This window comes from Pecten maximus, chromosome 3, assembly GCF_902652985.1.
Source record: "Pecten maximus chromosome 3, xPecMax1.1, whole genome shotgun sequence".
Classification (NCBI taxonomy): domain Eukaryota; kingdom Metazoa; phylum Mollusca; class Bivalvia; order Pectinida; family Pectinidae; genus Pecten; species Pecten maximus.
The window spans coordinates 8,437,553-8,456,260 of NC_047017.1; the positions used below are offsets into that span (position 1 = coordinate 8,437,553).

The 18,708-nt window shown below is 37.8% G+C and overlaps 1 protein-coding gene across 1 annotated transcript in view; it reads left to right on the forward strand.

The window, feature by feature from the left end:
- LOC117323090 (endoribonuclease Dicer-like) overlaps positions 1–17,866 on the forward strand; it is a 29,575-nt gene extending 11,709 nt beyond the window's left edge. The window contains 6 exon segments of the mRNA XM_033878101.1: positions 723–3,589; positions 5,106–5,323; positions 7,960–8,218; positions 10,054–10,210; positions 13,228–13,303; positions 15,830–17,866. Coding sequence (XP_033733992.1) covers positions 723–3,589; positions 5,106–5,323; positions 7,960–8,218; positions 10,054–10,210; positions 13,228–13,303; positions 15,830–15,992 — 3,740 coding nt within the window. The 3' untranslated portion in view covers positions 15,993–17,866.
- The last annotated feature ends 842 nt before the right edge of the window (positions 17,867–18,708 follow it).

The following is an 18,708-nucleotide window of genomic DNA, read 5'->3' on the forward strand; positions in this document are numbered from 1 at the left end:
ATTTTTTCCCTGACACCATTCAAATAGCTAGTTGTGTGCCTTCATTTTGCTATGACATACTCCAAGGGTGCAGAGGACAAAAGTGAACAATATTTCTGGAGTATCAAGGATGTGTGTTTCTACCACAATACGCTGTGTTACTCCACTCTCAAGCCATTGTATAAATGTGCAGACTGTTGGATATATATGTTTTATTCCAGTGGAATATGACTTTCCGGTCTTGATTGGTCAAGAATTAGAACTTTGACCGGAGCTGCAATTGTTATTTAAGCCATCAATAATCCAATGATGTCACATCACAGGGTCCCGGTTGTCACCTGTACACCTTATTTGCATACGCGAAATAAGACTTCCCTACGTTTTCCTTTGATTCAAACCAATATTATTGTGGTAGAAATAGGTACACAACCTATGAAGTATCAAAGGGAAACGTAGGGAAGTCTTATTTCGCGTATGCAAATAAGACTTCCCTACGTTTCCCTTTGATTCAAACCAATATTATTTTGGTAGAAATAGGTAACACGACTCGTGATCTTTGGATATGGAATTTATTTCCCACTCGTAAGTTATTTTTTCAAAGTTGCAAAAGACACTCATGAAAGCTAGTGTCTTTTGTAACTTTTAAAAAACAACTTACTCGTGTGAAATAAATTCCATATCCAGCAACCACTCGTTGTGTAACCTCTATTTATACTTATCTTGTACGATTGTTACTATTCCAGGAACAGACGGTTCAGACTACTTTGTTGATTGGGAATTTATTGAGCTGGTGAAGCACTCCAAGCAAACCGTGAAGAGAAACATATATGACTCCAAACGAGAAGTGTTCGAGTTTAAAAGACAAGAATACGAAGATGCCGTAGTTATGCCTTCATATCGTAATATTGACCAACCACAGCATTTCTATGTGGCTGAAATCCGCAGTGATCTCAATCCTTCATCTGCATTCCCATCTCCCGAGCTTTACAAGACATTTAGTGAATACTACACTACCAAATATGGTCTGACAGTGACCAATCAGGAGCAGCCTCTACTGGATGTAGATCACACTTCTGCTCGCCTTAATCTTCTCACTCCGAGATACATGAATCAAAAGGGTGTTGCCTTGCCAACAAGCAGTGCGGAGACAAAGAAAGCCAGAAGAGAAAATCTACAACAGAAGCAAATTCTAGTCCCAGAACTTTGTGAGGTTCATGTCTTTCCTTCATCACTCTGGAGAAAAGCTGTCTGCCTTCCCACAATACTTTACAGAATCAATTATCTCCTGGTTGCCGAGGAGATCAGAATCCGTATCGCAACTGGTGCTAATATTGGGCAAGTGGACCTTCCTGAGGAGTTCCAGTTCCCTGCATTGGATTTTGGCTTCTCTTTGCAGGATGAAAAAGAAAACTTGGATGGTGCTGAAAGTAAGTTTTCTCTGAAAGAAAGCAAAGATATGAATTCTGAAGACAAACAGGCTGGAATTTCAAATGAACATATGCAAAGAGAAGTGTTAGAATTAACAGGGAAATTGGAAAATATCAGTATAGATAGAGAAGCTCTGGAAAGTACAGTTGTAAATACAAACGTAGAAGAAAACAGTGAAAATGTGAAAAATAGCAATGATGAGTCAAAAACTGCTTCCAAAAATGGGAAATCCGGCCACAGCATGACAATGACTGCTTGTGAAAATGTGAAATCTAGTGATGACAATGAAATGGCTGTTTCTGAAAATGTGAAATCTAATGATGGCAATGAAATGGCTGTTTGTGAAAATGTGAAATCTAGTGATGACAATGAAATGGCTGTTTGTGAAAATGTGAAATCTAGTGATGGCAATGAAATGGCTGAATGTGAAAATGTGAAATCTAGCGATGACTACGGAATGGCTGCCTGTGAAAATGTGAAATCCAGCCATGACAACAAAGTACCTGCTAGTGAAAATGTGAAATTTCAAGAATCTGTGATAGAAATTGAAGTTGTGAAAAATGAGGAAATTGTTAATAAAAATGATGAAAACAACAAATATAGATACACAGAAGCAAGGGTGGATACTTCAGGGAAAAGTCAGGCTCCACAGGCTTACCAGGAAGAAGGGGCAGACTACTCTAGTCAAATAACTGTTGTGAACAAAGAAAAAAATGGGAATGATAACAATAGTCAATTAATGTCTGTTTGTGATGATGAGGGCAGCAGAGCAACAATATGTAATGGAACCTATGCAGAAGAAACAAATAAGCAATGCAATCTAAGTCAAGATAACAAAGATATAAAATGTGATATTTCTCAATCTAAGTATTGTCTACAAAGTGAAATCTCTAAACTCGAAAACCACGACTGTGATCAAACAGTACTTACTAAATGCGTTAGCAAAGTAAGTAAACATCAGTGTAATGGCCTGTCCTCTAATGGCCTCATGAAAGATTTCAGCAAAGTGACAACAGACTATGCCAATGAAGGTGACAAATCGTTTTGCAACAGTTTACCTCATGATAACAATACACACAAATTAGACCAAGCCGAAAACTGTGATATTCAAACTGACTGTGATAATGCTGAAACAAAATGCCAAGCATCCTCAGGCTGGGATGACCCTGTGAGTAACAGAGGTGAGGGTGGAATGTTGACCATGGATGATTCACAGAATAAGGTCTCCGGTGAAGCTGTGACTGACAATGGGAAATCCAAAAGTAATAAGAACCAATCTGGAGAACAACAGATTTCTGATGAAGTAGCCGATGTTTTTGCCTCTGTCGGTCATTTTGGAAAATCAGATGAACGTGAGGTTAAGAAATCCGCTCCTGTTGATCTTGCCAAGGTTGCATTCCCAGATCCACTGTTGTCACTGGATGTAGATATTGACCTGAGTAAGTATATAGGCCCTAGTCCCTGCACCATACTTCAGGCTCTTACCATGTCAAACGCCAACGACTTCTTTAGTCTGGAGCGACTGGAGACGATCGGAGATTCCTTCCTCAAATACGCCATCACTGTGTATCTATACTGTTCATATCCAGGTATACATGAAGGAAAACTTAGCTACCTGCGGAGTAAACAGGTCAGTAACTGTAACTTGTACAGATTAGGGAAGAAGACGGACCTAGCTGAGTGCATGATCTCCACTAAGTTTGAACCCTATGAGAATTGGCTGCCGCCCGGATATGTCATCAACGAGACAAAACGTAAGGGACCCGTACCACATGTCGTCCTGAGTAAGACAAATGGTCTGGCAAAGGAACCTCACGAAAAGTCAGCTGAGAAGAAAGGTCATAGGAAGATGCAGCAAGAGAATAAAAGATTAACGGAGGATGAAATTGACCAACAGATCATGGATATTGACCAATGGCAGCAGGTGGAAGAGCAGGATATCGAAGTGAATGAGGTGAAAGGCGTAGATATGTACTCGTATTGTCTACAGACGCTTCACAGTATCCCAGACAAGTCCATCGCCGACTGTGTCGAGTCCCTCATCGGATGTTATCTCACTTCCTGTGGTAAGAAGGCGGCTCTAAGGTTCATGTACTGGCTCGGGTTGAAAGTTCTGCCACCAAAGGCGGCCACAGTAGATGATGTACAGGAGGAGGAGACAACAGTGCCCACTGCCTCAAAGGTACGTACCTTAATCTATATACACCATGCTGTATTACACATTACCGGTATGTACCTTAGTCATATACACTATACTGTATTACACATTACCGGTATGTACCTTATACATCATGCTGTATTACACATTACCGGTATGTACCTTAGTCATATACACCATGCTGTATTACACATTACCGGTATGTACCTTAGTCATATACACCATGCTGTATTACACATTACCGGTATGTACCTTATACACCATGCTGTATTACACATTACCGGTATGTACCTTAGTCATATACATCATGCTGTATTACACATTACCGGTATGTACCTTAGTCATATACACCATGCTGTATTACACATTACCGGTATGTACCTCAGTCATATACACCATACTGTATTACACATTACCGGTATGTACCTTAGTCATATACATCATGCTGTATTACACATTACCGGTATGTACCTTATATATACACCATGCTGCATGTATTACACATTACCGGTATGTACCTTATACACCACGCTGTATTACACATTACCGGTATGTACCACAGTCATACACACCATGCTGTATTACACATTACCGGTATGTACCTTACTCTTATACACCATGCTGTATTACACATTGCCGGTATGTACCTTAGTCATACACACCATGCTGTATTACACATTACCGGTATGTACCTTACTCTTATACACCATGCTGTATTACACATTACCGGTATGTACCTTAGTCATATACACCATGCTGTATTACACATTACCGGTATGTACCTCAGTCATACACACCATGCTGTATTACACATTACCGGTATGCAGCTATCAACCCATTTGAATAGAAACAAGGATATAAAAGTTGTTAATTTACATAAAATTTGTTTAGTGGACCATGTGTTGTCTTATAAGGTAGGTTAACCTGACCGTTATGTTGAGTCCTAGAGGGGTCAGGTTGGACAGATAGGGGTCTCCAATTTGTCATAAAAAAAGTCAAGTAATAAAAAAATATTTTCTTGGTGTGTCAGAAAAATAACCGTTCCCAAATGAGTGTGATTGTGAAATGTTTAGGTTGAGCCTATTAGTTCTTTATGTTGATACTTGTCTGTCGCTTTCTTCACAATGTGGAGGACTTGTCTGTCGCTTTCTTCACAATGTGGAGGACTTGTCTGTCGCTTTCTTCACAATGTGGAGGACTTGTCTGTCGCTTTCTTCACAATGTGGAGGACTTGTCTGTCGCTTTCTTCACAATGTGGAGGACTTGTCTGTCGCTTTCTTCACAATGTGGAGGACTTGTCTGTCGCTTTCTTCACAATGTGGAGGACTTGTCTGTCGCTTTCTTCACAATGTGGAGGACTTGTCTGTCGCTTTCTTCACAATGTGGAGGACTTGTCTGTCGCTTTCTTCACAATGTGGAGTAAAAAAAAGGATTAGGTTAGCCTGTATCTAGAGGTAAGAGATATCTGGTGCCAGAGGAAATTTTGGCACATGTAATCAATTTAGACGCTACTATATACAAATGTATCTGTTTACATTAGGAGGACTGTCCAAATGTGAGTTCCTATGGTTACCAATGTCCACCCTCACCACTCCTGTCTAACTCCGAAACTGACAGAGGTCTGATGGATCACCTTCTGATAGGATACACATCATTTGAGGAAAAGATTGGCTACAAATTCCGTGATAGGGCATACCTGCTTCAGGCTTTCACCCACGCATCCTACCACTACAACAATATCACCGACTGTTACCAAAGGTAGGTACCGTTCTAATATCACCGACTGCTACCAAAGGTAGGTACCGTTCTAATATCACCGACTGTTACCAAAGGTAGGTACCGTTCTAATATCACTGACTGTTACCAAAGGTAGGTACCGTTCTAATATCACTGACTGTTACCAAAGGTAGGTATTGTCCTCCTACCACTACAACAATATCACCGACTGTTACCAAAGGTAGGTACCGTTCTAATATTACTACAACAATATCACCGACTGTTACCAAAGGTAGGTACCGTTCTAATATCACCGACTGCTACCAAAGGTAGGTACCGTTCTAATATCACTGACTGTTACCAAAGGTAGGTACCGTTCTAATATCACTGACTGTTACCAAAGGTAGGTACCGTTCTAATATCACTGACTGTTACCAAAGGTAGGTACCGTTCTAATATCACCGACTGCTACCAAAGGTAGGTACCGTTCTAATATCACCGACTGTTACCAAAGGTAGGTACCGTTCTAATATCACTGACTGTTACCAAAGGTAGGTACCGTTCTAATATCACTGACTGTTACCAAAGGTAGGTACCGTTCTAATATCACTGACTGTTACCAAAGGTAGGTACCGTTCTAATATCACTGACTGTTACCAAAGGTAGGTACCGTTCTAATATCACTGACTGTTACCAAAGGTAGGTACCGTTCTAATATCACCGACTGTTACCAAAGGTAGGTACCGTTCTAATATCACCGACTGTTACCAAAGGTAGGTACTGTCCTCCTACCACTACAACAATATCACGACTGTTACCAAAGGTAGGTACCGGTCTAATATCACGACTGTTACCAAAGGTAGGTACCGTTCTAATATCACCGACTGTTACCAAAGGTAGGTACCGTTCTAATATCACCGACTGTTACCAAAGGTAGGTACTGTTCTAATATCACTGACTGTTACCAAAGGTAGGTACCGTTCTAATATCACTGACTGTTACCAAAGGTAGGTACCGGTCTAATATCACTGACTGTAACCAAAGGTAGGTACCGTTCTAATATCACCGACTGTTACCAAAGGTAGGTACTGTCCTCCTACCACTACAACAATATCACCGACTGTTACCAAAGGTAGGTACCGGTCTAATATCACCGACTGTTACCAAAGGTAGGTACCGTTCTAATATCACCGACTGTTACCAAAGGTAGGTACCGTTCTAATATCACCGACTGTTACCAAAGGTAGGTACCGTTCTAATATCACCGACTGTTACCAAAGGTAGGTACCGTTCTAATATCACCGACTGTTACCAAAGGTAGGTACCGTTCTAATATCACCGACTGTTACCAAAGGTAGGTACCATTCTAATATCACTGACTGTTACCAAAGGTAGGTACCGTCCTCCTACCACTACAACAATATCACCGACTGTTACCAAAGGTAGGTACCGGTCTAATATCACCGACTGTTACCAAAGGTAGGTACCGTTCTAATATCACCGACTGTTACCAAAGGTAGGTACCGTTCTAATATCACTGACTGTTACCAAAGGTAGGTACCGTCCTCCTACCACTACAACAATATCACCGACTGTTACCAAAGGTAGGTACCGGTCTAATATCACTGACTGTTACCAAAGGTAGGTACCGGTCTAATATCACTGACTGTTACCAAAGGTAGGTACCATTCTAATATCACTGACTGTTACCAAAGGTAGGTACCATCCTCCTACCACTACAACAATATCACCGACTGTTACCAATGAATAAATCAAATAGTTATATGAAATATGTGATCTTCATTGTTTGCCATCGCCAGTCGCAGCGTCCGTACAATAACTCAAGTTGCCTTGGGTCGATCAAGCTGAAACTTCATACAGATATTCTCTATCACAAGTGCTTGCTTGGGATTGTTTTCCAGGTACAAAGTCAAGGTCACTGTTACTAAAAATAGAAAATTTGTTTCTGTGAGGTAACTAAAGTTCCCTTGGGTTGATCAAGCTCAAACTACATGCAGATCTTCCTTACCAAAAGTGCTTGCTTGAAATTTTTTTTTTCAGATGGGAAGTCAAGGTCAGTCTGTCATTGTTATCTAAGTAGAAAATTTGTTTCCGTGCTATAGCTCTAAGTTCTCTTGGGCCAATTCAAACTTTGTCAATAGAAAATATATCTCCATGCTTTAACTCCTGAAATCAACCAACGTTCTGTGCAGGGTACCCATCCACTGTCGTGGAATTCTTGTCTTATCCTACAGAGAGCTCTAAACCAGAATATACTTTGACCTACTTCTTCCAAAGGACTTCTTTTCAAAGTTACGACCATAAACTCAATGGATTATCTCATTGTCCTGAACCAAACAATAGTTTTGTTCCTAAAAACAATATCAAAGAGAGTAACTTTGGTCTCAGACTTACCTAAACAATACTTTAATTTCTTTAAAGAATGAAAATATCTAAAAGATTAGGTTGTAGACTCCTGTGATGGTATTTGACCTTAAAATTTTCTTGATAGAATTTTATGTGATTTGATTGTAACCGAATGACATTGATTCTGTTTAAAGAATAACATTGCTGATATTTTAGGAAACTTGTACACTCATCAGTTAACATGTTGATGGTGATATATACAGACTTTAGAATATTAATTTTGAGACCTAAACACTGTATTAACATTGCAGACTTGAGTTCCTTGGCGATGCTATCCTGGATTACGTGATCACACGACACCTGTATGAGGACTCCTGTAAATACTCTCCAGGAGTACTGACTGACCTCCGGTCAGCTCTGGTCAACAACAATATCTTTGCTGCATTGGCAGTCAAGTGGGACTTCCACAAGTACTTCAAGGCCATTTCTCCGCCATTATTCCAGGTCATTGAAAAGTTTGTGGCAAGGCAGAAGGAGAGAGAAGATGAGATAGATTTGGAGGATGAAGATGTAAGTTGATGGCTGTGTTTTGTGCGATATTATGTGATTAGGTGTTTCTCAAGAGTGCTCACAACATCAGGGGTGTACAGACCTTGTAATTATTTAGCTGTACTAGAGAATTCCTGGATTTCGAATTTTTTCGAAACAATTAGGACAAGAGTTTGATTTTTGACATTTTGTCTTTTGATAAGCAACTCTTGCTTTCATATTTCACTCCTCTTGGTATTTCTTTTCCTGTTTTAGTTTTTCGGGAAAAATTTTGAAATTATTGAAAAATGCTTCAATGGACCTGTATGAACTATTTATTAGGAAAACATAATGTGAAGAGATAGTGTTGAAAACATTCTGTACAGCACCATTCTACTACCGGATTTTCCTGTGAATTGCCCGCTCTTTTAAATTGCCTACACAAGCCAAAATAATGGTTTAATAATCTAAAATCTGCAGATAGGCCGCTCTGGTGCGATGAGGGGCCGCAGTGGCCGAGTGGTTAAGGTGTCCCGACACTTTAACACTAGCCCTCCACCTCTGGGTTGTGAGTTCGAAACCTATGTGGGGCAGTTGCCAGGTACTGACTGTAGGCCGGTGGTTTTTCTCCGGGTACTCCGGCTTTCCTCCACCTCCAAAACCTGGCATGTCCTTAAATGACCCTGGCTGTTAATAGGACGTTAAACAAAAACAAACCAATCTGGTGCGATGCCCATGGGTTATCTGCTAAGTAATTAAGTACAAGTTCACTATCAGGGAAACCTTCCCTGAATGTTAAGCTCTCACGTTTTAGACCTGTATTGCCTTTACAAGTGAACATCTTTCTAGATCTACTTGTGAGTTGATATGGTCATGCACAGGTAAATGTACCATTCATATTTCGGACGTATGAAACAGCAATGTTAGCGCCCGATAGAACACTAGGGAAACACAAAAAGTTAACTTGGACTTGACAAGTATCATATAGCTCATCATTTATTCATAGTTTATTTAAGAAATAATTAACGATGATTCGTGTATTATTGCAGGATATACAACGAGGACGAGGATATTTTGCAATTAAATTAATAACGAAGGCAGCAGGCCTGAGTTATTAATTAAAATTGCAAAACATCCGAGTCCGAGTTGTATATCCTGCAACAATACACGAGTCAAAGTTGATTATTTCTATTCTACCATGTACTGTTTAGTTCTGAGATCGACCTCTTTCTAATAGAAAAACAGCAAAGAAACCCCGAGAAAACCTTGTAATTTATTTCTTGAGTATTGCATTATTTGTTGATAAAATATACAGGCAAAATAACAGTAATACGATCAAGAGCATCTATCATATGGCATTGGTTTTGAAAATTAAAAAAAAGGATAAAAAAAAAAAGAAAAAAAGTGGGGGCCTCCGTAGGATTCGAACTCGCGTCGTGATAAAAATATACTGAAAGACTAACCATTAGCCCACTCGGCTATAGTAACCTTTTATGAAACGGGTGAATATTAGATATTTAAAATTGTAACAGCCGTGACTCACGAGCGTGTATTATTGGCACGAGCATGGGTTATTGGAAAATAATACATGGTTTTTAACCAATCAAAACTGGCGTTACATAGCAAACATGGTAGAATTAACATTTTGTCAGATATCTGGCTTCATCAGAAAGGCTGTAGAAGGCATTTTTTTAATGTTTTAAATCATATAGCCCTTGGGCAATACATAAGTAATTACAGAAAGTGTAGTGAAGTATTTAATGAAAAACGTTGTTCATCATACATTATTTACTACATGTAAATAAAAAGCTGACATGAATCTATTTTAAAAGAATGATAATTTGTATATTAATCATTGACAAATTATGTGTGTTCAGGAGAATGAAGATGCCAGCGAGGAGTACGTAGAGCTGGAGGTACCTAAGGCTCTGGGTGACATCTTTGAGTCCTTGGCTGGAGCTATATACCTAGACAGTGGTCTGTCACTGGATGTTGTCTGGAGGGTGTACTACAGGATGATGAAACCTCAAATAGGTACGTAGATACATGTAGTATGCCTAGATCCTTCAATAGGTACATATCTACTCAGACAGGTATATAAATGTAGATACTCGGATAGGTATATCTATGTAGATACTTGGACAGGTATATATCTATGTAGATACTCGGACAGGTATATATATGTAAATACTCGGATAGGTATATCTATGTAGATACTTTTAATGGATAGGTATATATCTATGTAGATACTCGTATAGGTATATATCTATGTAGATACTCGGATAGGTATATATCTATGTAGATACTCGGACAGGTATAGATCTATGTAGATACTCAGATAGGTATACATCTATGTAGATACTCAGGTATACATGTATATATCTATGTAGATACTCAGATAGGTATATATCTATGTAGATACTCAGGTATACATGTATATATCTATGTAGATACTTGGATAGGTATATATCTATGTAGATACTCGGATAGGTATATATCTATGTAGATACTCGGACAGGTATAGATCTATGTAGATACTCAGATAGGTATAGATCTATGTAGATACTCAGGTATACATGTATATATCTATGTAGATACTCAGATAGGTATATATCTATGTAGATACTCAGATAGGTATATATCTATGTAGATACTCGGATAGGTATATATCTATGTAGATACTCAGGTATACATGTATATATCTATGTAGATACTCAGGTATACATGTATATATCTATGTAGATACTCAGATAGGTATATATCTATGTAGATACTCGGATAGGTATATATCTATGTAGATACTCAGGTATACATGTATATATCTATGTAGATACTCAGGTATACATGTATATATCTATGTAGATACTCAGGTATACATGTATATATCTATGTAGATACTCAGATAGGTATATATCTATGTAGATACTCAGATAGGTATATATCTATGTAGATACTCGGATAGGTATATATCTATGTAGATACTCAGGTATACATGTATATATCTATGTAGATACTCAGGTATACATGTATATATCTATGTAGATACTCAGATAGGTATATATCTATGTAGATACTCGGATAGGTATATATCTATGTAGATACTCAGGTATACATGTATATATCTATGTAGATACTCAGGTATACATGTATATATCTATGTAGATACTCAGGTATACATGTATATATCTATGTAGATACTCAGATAGGTATATATCTATGTAGATACTCAGATAGGTATATATCTATGTAGATACTCAGGTATACATGTATATATCTATGTAGATACTTGGATAGGTATATATCTATGTAGATACTCGGATAGGTATATATCTATGTAGATACTCGGATAGGTATATATCTATGTAGATACTCAGATAGGTATAGATCTATGTAGATACTCCGATAGGTATAGATCTATGTAGATACTCAGGTATACATGTATATAGATATAGATACTCAGGTATATATATATCTATGTAGATACTCAGATAGATATATATACAGTCAAACTTCGATGTTTCAAAGTTCAAGGGACTAACAGAAAAACTTCGAAACAGCGGAACTTCGAATTATTCATGGTTGACAATAGATCGATGTTTTCTTGATAATGACCATATCTGTTAACGTTACATGTCCTCAGTGTCTTCGTGTTGATCGTTGCCTGTCAGGCTCACATCGAAAAGTTTAGTTAATGTATACCTCAAACACAACAAAATAAAAATTCTTTTCATTAATTTTACCTAAGCATTTTATTAATTAAACAAAATATGTATTGGTTACAAAACACTTATATCGCGTTTAACAGATAAAGCAAAAGAAGTACAATGCACACTTCATAAGTCGTTAGGCTTTTCTGCTAAAGACACGTGCGTTTACGTTATGTGCATACAAAATACGGAATACCGATCGGTTGGAGAATGCATGATTGAATGACAAATAATCGATTTACTTGGATATTTATGTATAAGTTTGAAACGTGACACTTTGAATATGAGTGAAGCCATCGCTAACTGTTTGCGTTTAAAATTGGTCCGGTTGTTTTACAGTTCCGTAAAATTTACTCACCGACCGCTGATTTCAATGACGGCGGAGATTATCAGAGGCGACTACCGAAATGTTTTACCGGAGTGATTAAATGTCATGGCTTCTAAATACACCTTTTATCTATCAATTTGGTCTGATTATTAATTAACCCCATGACCGGGAGTGACAACACACGCTATCGTTATCCCTATTGTCAGTCAGGGCATTTGGGGGAGAGGTGTGAAATCTTGCCGCAGGGGTCACGACAAACACCTGTCCAGTGGTCAGTACAGGTGAATTTTTTGTTCGAATCATGAGATGTCAATTACCTATAATATCATAGCTAACGGGTCACGAAAAAAGTTCGATACATCGAAAACTTCGATTTATAAAAATTCGAATCATACATAGTTTCGTTAGTAGTGTTATATAGTGTGAAAATTCGGGACCAAGCAAAAAGTTCGATACAGCGAGAAATTTGAATCAACGAAGTTCGAATCATCGAGGTTTGACTGTATTTGTATATACTTGGATAGTATAAAAATGTAGATACATGTATTTAGATAAGTAATATACATGTATGTATATACTTGGAGATATGAAAATATGTAGATATTAAGATAGGTATATGAATTGGTACATTGATAGGCCGTAGATACCTAGTACATGGTTAAGTACACAGATCTTTCGATAAGCTAAGTACAGGAAATTAAGGTATGATTCAGCCTAGAATTTTAGATATGTGAGGGACACATACATATAGTACAACTAAGATTAATACCACAATTGCATTCCTCAGATATGTAATTTATATTATACCTTGAATACTTGATGTAAAATATTTATTAACTATAACTGTACTAACATGTTTGAAGTACCTCTGTAAATACCTTTGTTTTTGTAGTAAGACAGAGACAGATAACTGTTATTGTCTCTAAATTAAAACTTACTACTTTTGTTCTTTGCTTTCCTATAACTTTATGTATCAATGATTATCGCCACTGTACATTTTTTTTTTATGTTGACAGACAAGTACTTGAAGAGCATTCCCAAGTCACCAGTGCGTGAGCTATTGGAGATGGAACCAGAGACAGCCAAATTTGAGTGAGTATTTTCTGGTTAATAAGGCAATAAGTAAATGGATATGCTTTCACTCTACAGCTTATTTTTAAGATTTGATTAATCAGACAAATTTTGTTAGTACTTCTTCGTTATCTGTATGTCATACACTTCCAAACTTCTGTGTCTCTAATGTATCAGATTTACTGCTTTCAGATGAAAAGAAATTAGGTTAAGTTGAAACAATGTTTCCTGCAGGCTATTTTAGGGGTATGTGGTGTACATCTTATCATCATTCACCACTCGTTATTATGTTTGATATATTGGTATTCTGCTGAATTACCTAAGGGGAGTTCGAAACCTACGTGGGGCAGTTGCCAAGTGCTGACCGTAGGCCGGTGGTTTTTTAGCTCACCTGGCCCGAAGGAGGGCCAGGTGAGCTTATGCCATGGCGCAGCGTCCGGCGTCCGTCAACATTTTCTTTAAATTGCTACTAGTCCTAAGGTATTGAATGGATTTTCACCAAATCTGGTCAGGATCATCCTTGGGGGAAGGGGAACAGAGTTTGTATAAATTTTAACTCTGAACCCCCAGGGGCCTGAGGGGCGGGACCAAATAGGGGAAATAGGGGTTAATCCTTTAAATGGCTACTAGTCATAAAGTTTTTAATGGATTTTAACCAAATGTGGTCAGGAAAATTCATGGGAGAAGGGGAACAGAGTTTGCATAAATTTTTACTCTGAACCCCAAGGGGCCTGAGGAGTGGGGTCTGATAGGTAAAATAGGGGTTAATCCTTTAAATCGCTATTAATCACAAAGTTATGAATGGATTTTAACTAAATTTGATCAGGAACATCCTTGGGGGAAGAGGGAAAGAGTTTGTATAAATTTTTACTCTAAACCCCCAGGGGCCTGAGGGGCGGGGCCAAATAGGGGAAATAGGGGTTAATCCTTTAAATGGCTACTAGTCATAAAGTTATAAATGGATTTTAACCAAATGTGGTCAGGAAAATTCATGGGAGAAGGGGAACAGAGTTTGTATAAATTTTTACTCTGAACCCCAAGGGGCCTGAGGAGTGGGGTCCGATAGGTAAAATAGGGGTTAATCCTTTAAATCGCTATTAATCATAAAGGTTATGAATGGATTTTAACTAAATTTGATCAGGAACATCCTTGGGGGAAGAGGGAACAGAGTTTGTATAAATTTTTACTCTGAACCCCCAGGGGCCTGAGGGGCGGGGCCAAATAGGGGAAATAGGGGTTAATCCTTTAAATGGCTACTAGTCATAAAGTTTTAAATGGATTTTAACCGAATTTGGTCAGAAACATCCTTGGGAGAAGGGGAACCAAGTTTGTATTAATTTTTATTCTGAACCCCCAGGGGCCTGAGGGGCGGGCCAAATAGGGGAAATAGGGGTAATCCTTTAAATCGCTACTAGTCCTAAAGTTATGAATGAATTAGAACCAAATCTGGTCCGGAACACCCTTGGGGGAAGGGGAAAAGAGTTTGTATAAATATTGATTCTGACCCCCAAGGGGCCTGAAGGGTGGGGCAAAATAGGGTAAATAGAGATTTGTCTTGATTTCCATTTAGAACTTCATGACTAGTAGTCATAAAGTTCTAAATGGAAATCAACCAGATTTGGCCAGGAAGGGGGAAAGAGTTTGTATAAATATTTACTCTGACCCCAAGGGGCCAAAGGGGCAGGGCCAAATAGGGGAAATAGAAGAAATTCCTTTAAATCACTACAGTACTAGTCATAAAGTTATGAATGGATTTGAACCCAATTTGGTCAGAAACATCCTTGGTGAAATGGAAACAGATTTTGCATAAATGGTTACTGTGACCCTCCAGGCTCCATCCCATAACTATGTATAGCATCGCTGGACATTAAGCGATAAACACAATTCTTATGCAAAAAAAAAGGCCCAAGGGTCTTTCCCCACCCTGAGGGACTTAGTTTCTTTAAACACAATTATGTTGTAGGGTCTTTCAGTCCCTTTGAGAGTATATGTATTAACAAATTGAACATGAACCAGGTGAGCGATACAGGCCCCATGGGCCTCTTGTCTCAGGATACTCCGGCTTTCCTCCACCGCCAAATCCTGGCATGTCCTTAAATGACCCTGGCTGTTAATAGGACGTTAAACAAAAACAAACCAAACCTAAGGGGTGGTTATGCTTGATATATTGGCATTCTACAGAATTACCTAAGGGGAGGTAATGCTTGATATATTGGTTTTCTACAGAATTACCTAAGGGAAGGTAATGCTTGATATATTGGTTTTCTACAGAATTACCTAAGGGAAGGTAATGCTTGATATATTGGTTTTCTACAGAATTACCTAAGGGAAGGTAATGCTTGATATATTGGTTTTCTACAGAATTACATAAGGGGAGGTAATTCTTGATATATTGGTTTTCTACAGAATTACATAAGGGGAGGTAATGCTTGATATATTGGTATTCTGCTGAATTACCTAAAGGGAGGTAATTCTTGATATATTGGTATTCTACAGACTTATCCTATTTCACTCCAGTAATTATTATTTACATTTTGTTTTTCTCAGAAAACCAGAGAGGACTTTAGAAGGGAAGATCCGGGTCACTGTCAATGTCGTCAGTAAAGGCGTATTTGTTGGAATCGGACGAAATTATCGTATCGCCAAAAGTGCCGCCGCTAAGAAAGCCCTGCGCTGTATTAAAGCTATGCAAACCCAAGGATTGATTTAGAGACAACACATGCCACAAATCCTGTCCTCATCCAAAGATAGCTGTCCAAAGATAGCTTGTGTAATATGTGAAAATATAGTTTTGTCAATTGCCATTTTATGTGCGCGAATGGAACTTGTCTATGATGTTATGTATACATATTAGCATAATGATATTTTGTTAACAAACTGTATTTTATTGGTTCTGGAAATTTCTTTGGAAAATATATTTAGGGCCTGGAATAGGTATTGGAAAGGCCTTGAATTGGATTTGACTAGATCTATATGTACATTGGAAATCTAAGCCCTTGACTGAGAAAACCTGATCTCGACCAGTTACCTTTAAGCTAAACTCGGGGACTAATTTGAAGGTAACATTTTTGTAGTATAAGCATAATAAACTTCTGACATTGATACAATTCTTGAAAGTTTTATCATCTTCATCACGTGAAAGTTTTCATCATCTTTATTACTTGAAAGTTTTCAGCATCTTCATCACATGAAAGTTTTCATCATCTTCATCATGTGAAAGTTTTCATCATCTTCATCACGTGAAAGTTTTCATCACTTGAAAGTTTTCATCATCTTCATCACTTGAAAGTTTTCATCATCTTCATCACTTGAACGTTGTCATGTCTTGAAAGTTTTTGTCACTCAGAAGTCTTCATCACTTGGAGGTCTCCATCACTGAGATGTCCTCGTCACCTTTATCTCTTGGATGTGGTAATCAAGGCTCACAAGGAAAACATTATGTGACATCTAAGTTTCTTCTTATATAATGTAAAGAAACAATTCTGATAAATCTAGATGAACTGTTTATTGCGATGAAAGCGGCCTGGGCAGTACTTATAGCCTGATGGGTAATAACTGTATGCCTGTCTGTTAAAGAGACCGTAATCATTCACACTGTTGATTTACATGGTCAAACATTAAATTATAGCATAATATATAACAGTTGCTCTAATTTTGATACAATAATATATAAAGTGCTGTGTGAAAATTATTACAAAATTTATAGATGTTATCATTTATAGTAGAGTAAATCTTCATGATATGATTATAAATTTGAATAGCATAATATTTGTTAAATGATCTAAACAATAGAACTTTAACTGCTGTTCCTGTGTATCATTATACTATTGTTTATCCCTCAGAATATTTTTATATAGCATTTTTGTCATGAGATGCTCAAAAGTTTAGTGTTGTCTGACCAGCTGGCTAGGTTTCAACACTTTTTTTCCTTTTGCATCCATTTGTTAGTACTGTAACATTGGATTGGGTGTATGGTATCCTGGTAGACAGGAAAAACATGTATATGATATGATTTTTTGTAATGTTTGAAATTTCGCAATTTCATGATACATTGTAAGACTTCAGTAAAAAGAGTAAATCCTTCACAGAAGAGATGAAACGGAATGCAGACTGTATTTTCAGTTTGATATTATTTTCTAGGTATATATTTTTCAGGATTTTGTTTCATCCTTAAAGATAATAAGATTTACAGTAACTGAGATAGGACAATGATAATAATACTAAAATCAGTGATAATTCAGTTTTATGATAAATCAACATATTGCCATTTTATTGTCTACTATCTAAGATGAGTTATTGTACATATCTACTGAAAATGTAGTCTTCTCCACTTTATATGCTGGTTCATATACTCTTGTACTCGGCTATCTTCAGTTAATATGCATTGACTAATGATAATCTTGTACCAGGGAATGGTATCTTAAAACCATAAAGTGATTATGCAGAGTTATGTCCCTTCCATTGTACGTTTCTGTCTGTTGTCAGGGGGCGCGGCAGCCGAGTGGTTAAGGTGTCCCGACACTTTATCACTAATCCTCCACCTCTGGGTTGCGAGTTCGAACATATGTGGGGCAGTTGCCAGGTACTGACCGTAGGCCGTTGGTTTTTCTCCGGGTACTCCAGCTTTCCTCCACCTCCCAAACCTGGCATGTCCTTAAATGACCCTGACTGTTAATATGAAGTTAAAAAAACAAACAAACAAACAATGTTGTCAAAAGGAATGGAAAATCACTAAATGATGTCATCTTTGGCCCAAACTTTAAATTATTAAGTGCAACAATTTTAAAATGTTATACGAATTTATATTAATCAATCTTATGGCCAAAATGGATGTGTGGGAGGAAGCTTGGAGTACCCAGAGAAAATCCACTTGGTCGACAGGTGACCCCATACATTGGGCTTTTACTTCGTTCTTCTTAAGTTTTGCTGAGTGTTTTTTATTGAATATGTATAACTTAGTTTTTTTTAAACAAAAGATACTTTGATTGTAAGAAAGCAAATGACATTTTCTTAAATTAGGAACACCTGAAGCACAGGGACTTGGCACAACACGTAATATGGATCGTTAGGTTGGAAATTTGTGCCAAATCCCTTTGACCTCGACAGTTCTTAACAAGGTAATGTCAGTTTGTATAGCCTGATATGTAATATTTCACTGAAGATACAAATCAACTTTCCTTGCCAATATTGTACAAAGTTTGATATATTTATAAGAATGTACGAGTCAGTAGAATTGTAAACCCCTGTAACTGGATTCTGGCATGTTTTGTCACTCCCTACCGGACATGATCTGTATAGTAGATTGATAGGCCTACAGACAAACCAGTATTGGGTTGTTATAATGTTCCACTCCCTACAGGACGGGATCTGTATAGTAGATTGATAGGCCTACAGACAAACCAGTATTGGGTTGTTACAATGTTCCA